Source organism: Arachis ipaensis, chromosome B01 (assembly GCF_000816755.2).
Source record: "Arachis ipaensis cultivar K30076 chromosome B01, Araip1.1, whole genome shotgun sequence".
Classification (NCBI taxonomy): Eukaryota; Viridiplantae; Streptophyta; class Magnoliopsida; order Fabales; family Fabaceae; genus Arachis; species Arachis ipaensis.
The window spans coordinates 123,798,327-123,801,987 of record NC_029785.2 but is presented as its reverse complement, the minus strand read 5'-3'; the positions used below and the strand labels follow the sequence as shown (position 1 = coordinate 123,801,987).

Below are 3,661 nucleotides of genomic sequence, written 5' to 3'. Positions count from 1 at the left end.
GTATTAATTTTTTTAGTCATGTAAATTTAAGATATTTTTTATCTTTTTATTCTAATGAATAGTTTTCATATTAATTTAATTTATTTTTTATTTTATACTTACTTTTTTTAAAAATGAATTATTTTTTAATTATATATAATTATTAAAATAAAAATAAACTTTTTTAAATATCTTTAAATTAAAAAAAAATAAGCAAAAAATTTTTATTAATCAATGACATATTTTTGTTATTGATAATTATATAACATCTATTAATATAAATATTTTTTAACATATATTTGAATCGAACGCGCTACACATCCCTATAACCATGTAACCAAGTTGGTCCAAGTCCAAATAGAGTCACGCGCATTAATGACGAGTGAAAACACGCGCTTGAAAACCCTTCGTTACTTCGCGCTCATTATGAAAAAATGTTACTTTTTCCTCAACATGAAACCGCTCATTCTCTTCGAATTTCTCTCAAAATCACTCAAACTTCAGTCACGTTCTCTGCGAAAACCACCACTGGAGAAGAATCGCGAGAAGATTTAGCAAGGAACAACCAGAAACGAACGAAAACAGCAACAGAGATTCGCCTTCCTCCTCCTCCTCATTCTCCTCCTTCTTTTTCGCGTTCTTTCTTCTTCACATGTTTTCTCCTTATCTTCATTCTTTTGTTGTTATTACTGCTATATTTTTTTTTTGTCTTTTTCTCTTTCTCTCCCTTATGAAGAAGCAGTAGAAGGTGAGGAGAAAGAGTTTTAAATTGTGCATAATAGAAATGAATCGAAATGGCCAACTCCACTGAATCGAACATCATTCATATACTGAATAAAACGTCATAAGCATTTAATCATCAAAGAAAAATATACTATGATAGTAAATCCACTGCCCTCTCTAGCCCTTATTTTAAATTCACATATGAAAATTTAGATAGTAAATAGCATATACTATAATTGGCTGTTTGTAATTAACAATATTTTGTTTAACTTGTTTAAAAAACAAAAAATGCTTACTTCAAATGTATATATGTGAATATTAATCTAAATGTTAATGTTAATATTTGTATTTGATTCAAGATAGATTACTCATCTGAGATGTTAATTTATATATCTGTTGGAACTATTTGGCTGCAGTTTTATTCCAGGTTCTCGGTTATTGCAATCACTGTATTTACTAATACATTACGAACTCCAAAAGAACACAGTGAACCGAAATTAATACACTGGGCAAACCGAAAGTTGGAAACACACTGAACCCCTAAACCCTGAACCCTAAACCCTAAACCCTAAATACTAAAACCAGAACTCTGAACACTGAACCCTGAACTGATAAACCCTAAACCCCTAAAATCCTAAAACTCTAAACCCTAAACCTTGAACTCTAAACCCCTAAACCCCTAAAATCCTAAAATCCTAACCCCTAAAACACTAAACACTAAACCCTAAACACTAAACTCTGAACCCCTAAACCTTAAATCCTAACCCTGAATCCTAAACCCTCAACCCTAAACCCTGAGCACAATGAACCAAAATTAATACACTGGGCAAACCGAAAGTTGGAAACACACTGAACCCCTAAACCCTGAACCCTAAACCCTAAACTCTAAACCCTGAACCTGAACCACTAAAGCCTAAACCCTAAACACTAAACCCCTAAAATCCTAAAGCCCTAACCCTAAACCTTGAACTCCTAAACCCCTAAACCCCTAAATCATAAACCCTGAACCCTAAACTCTAAACACTATATTCGTCTAATTATTTTTAGACTCCTTTCTGCATACCAAACCGAACACATGCACATGGTGAATCAACTCTTTAGTAATTACTGAACAAAAAAGTTACTCAGATTTACTCACAGTTACTCACAGTGACTCACACTCACAGTTACTCACAGTTACATATTATCAATTCAATTCAATTCAGATATAGATCACCTCAGTATATTCAATTCACTTCAAATAAAATTAGCAATTTCATTCCATTGAATTCGATTCAAAATTCAATAATCCAAACCTCATCAAATTGATGCGTTTCGGAAGAATTATCAAAATCGCACACTCATTCAACTGATTTAAAGTTGATTCATTCATTGTTTCAATTCAGAAGTGCAAATCAAAGAAGAAAACAAAGAAGAAGATGAACGACGAAGCTAATTACGTTGAAGTCAATCCAGATCCATAATGCAGAGAAGAAAAATGCGAATAGAGGAGAACAACGAATTTAATTAGGTTAAAGAAGAAGAAGGAGAACAGGAAAAAGAAGAAGAAGAACAACATCAAGAAGAAGAACGCGAAAAAGGTTTACGTTATATGGAAAGGTTTACGTTGAGAAAGGTTTACGTTGAGAAAGGTTGATCACGCAAAATAAGGATTACGTTTATACGTTATATAAGGCGCGCGTAAAACAAACGAGTATGTGGAGGGGGAAAATGCGTGGAGTGAAAGGTACTTGGATACCATTCATGTAATTTTTACATGGATGTAGAGCTTTTCTGTATTTGAATAATGTAATAGATACTAATTAATTAATAAATTAGAAAATAAGTTAATTTGATATAAAAAATTAAATGTTATATAATTATTTAATTATGACCGGATCAATCGGTTGAACCTGTGACCTACCAGTTGAACCTGTAACCCAATGACTCAGTGACCTGGCCAAGTCGATTGCCGGGTCGGTTCTGATACTATGAGTTTTAAATTGTAACAATTACACAAACTTATCATGTATCATATTCTGTTCAAACTTCAAAAAGAAGGAAATATAGGACACACTCCGAAAATCACGAGTCAGTTGTCAAACAAATAAAAGTAATGCATCTCTCTTAAAGGCCTTTCAACATTACATGCACGGCAAAACCAATGCCAGAAACCTTGTCAGATAGCAATTTTCTATATAAACTATGATGAGGTTTCATCTGTTTATGTTTTGCATCAGATACTGTTGAGTCCGAAGCAGATTGGGAACAACAAGGAAGCCTAAATGGAAGCTTATGTGGCAATATTAGCAAAGATAACTTATCTTGTTGCCCTGCTTTTTCTGGTAATAGGGTTGTGCACCCCAATTGTTGTTGAGGCCAAACATGTGAGCATCAAGAACAGGCTAGGATCTGGGAAGAACATGACCCTGCATTGTAAATCCAAAGATACTGATCTGGGTGAGCATAGTATAGCATATGGGGATGAGTTTGGGTGGGACTTCCATGACGACGTTGTCGGAACCACACTCTTTTACTGTGATTTGGAGTGGGAGAGAGTTCAGGAGTACCATTTTGATGCCTATGACTTCCACAGGGACTTTGTCCGATGCGGCGGTGATGGATGTTCATGGCTGATATCTGCTGAAGGCATGTATGGTTCAAATAGTCAAACAGGGCTCTGGGAATTCATGTACTATTGGCCAAACTGACATGATTCTTCTTCAGTAGTTCAGTGTTGGATATCATATATTACAAGTATCCTATGACTATAATGATGAATTAATAATACCATTCTCTTCTTGCATTTGCAGCTTTTATTTATTTTTGGGTACAATGATTGATTGATTGATTATCACCCTTAACACCACCACCTCCAGCAATCCACCAAACCGTCAACCACCACCAATACCCTTCGTCTTTACCTTTGAATAGCTCCATCAACACCTTTAGAGCCACCATGGATGATGGACCCAACAAG

At 34.5% G+C, this 3,661-nt stretch overlaps 1 protein-coding gene across 1 annotated transcript; it reads left to right on the top strand.

Annotated features, from left to right (window-relative positions):
- LOC107619566 (S-protein homolog 3-like) lies at positions 2,634-3,655 on the top strand. The gene has a single exon (XM_016321861.2). It carries the CDS (start codon positions 2,967-2,969, stop codon positions 3,390-3,392), a length of 426 nt encoding a protein of 141 aa, XP_016177347.1. The 5' UTR covers positions 2,634-2,966; the 3' UTR covers positions 3,393-3,655.

What these genes read in the sequence shown, in the direction of transcription:
- LOC107619566 (XM_016321861.2), top strand. Translation starts at nt 2,967, where the DNA reads ATGGAAGCTTATGTGGCAATATTAGCAAAGATAACTTATCTTGTTGCC.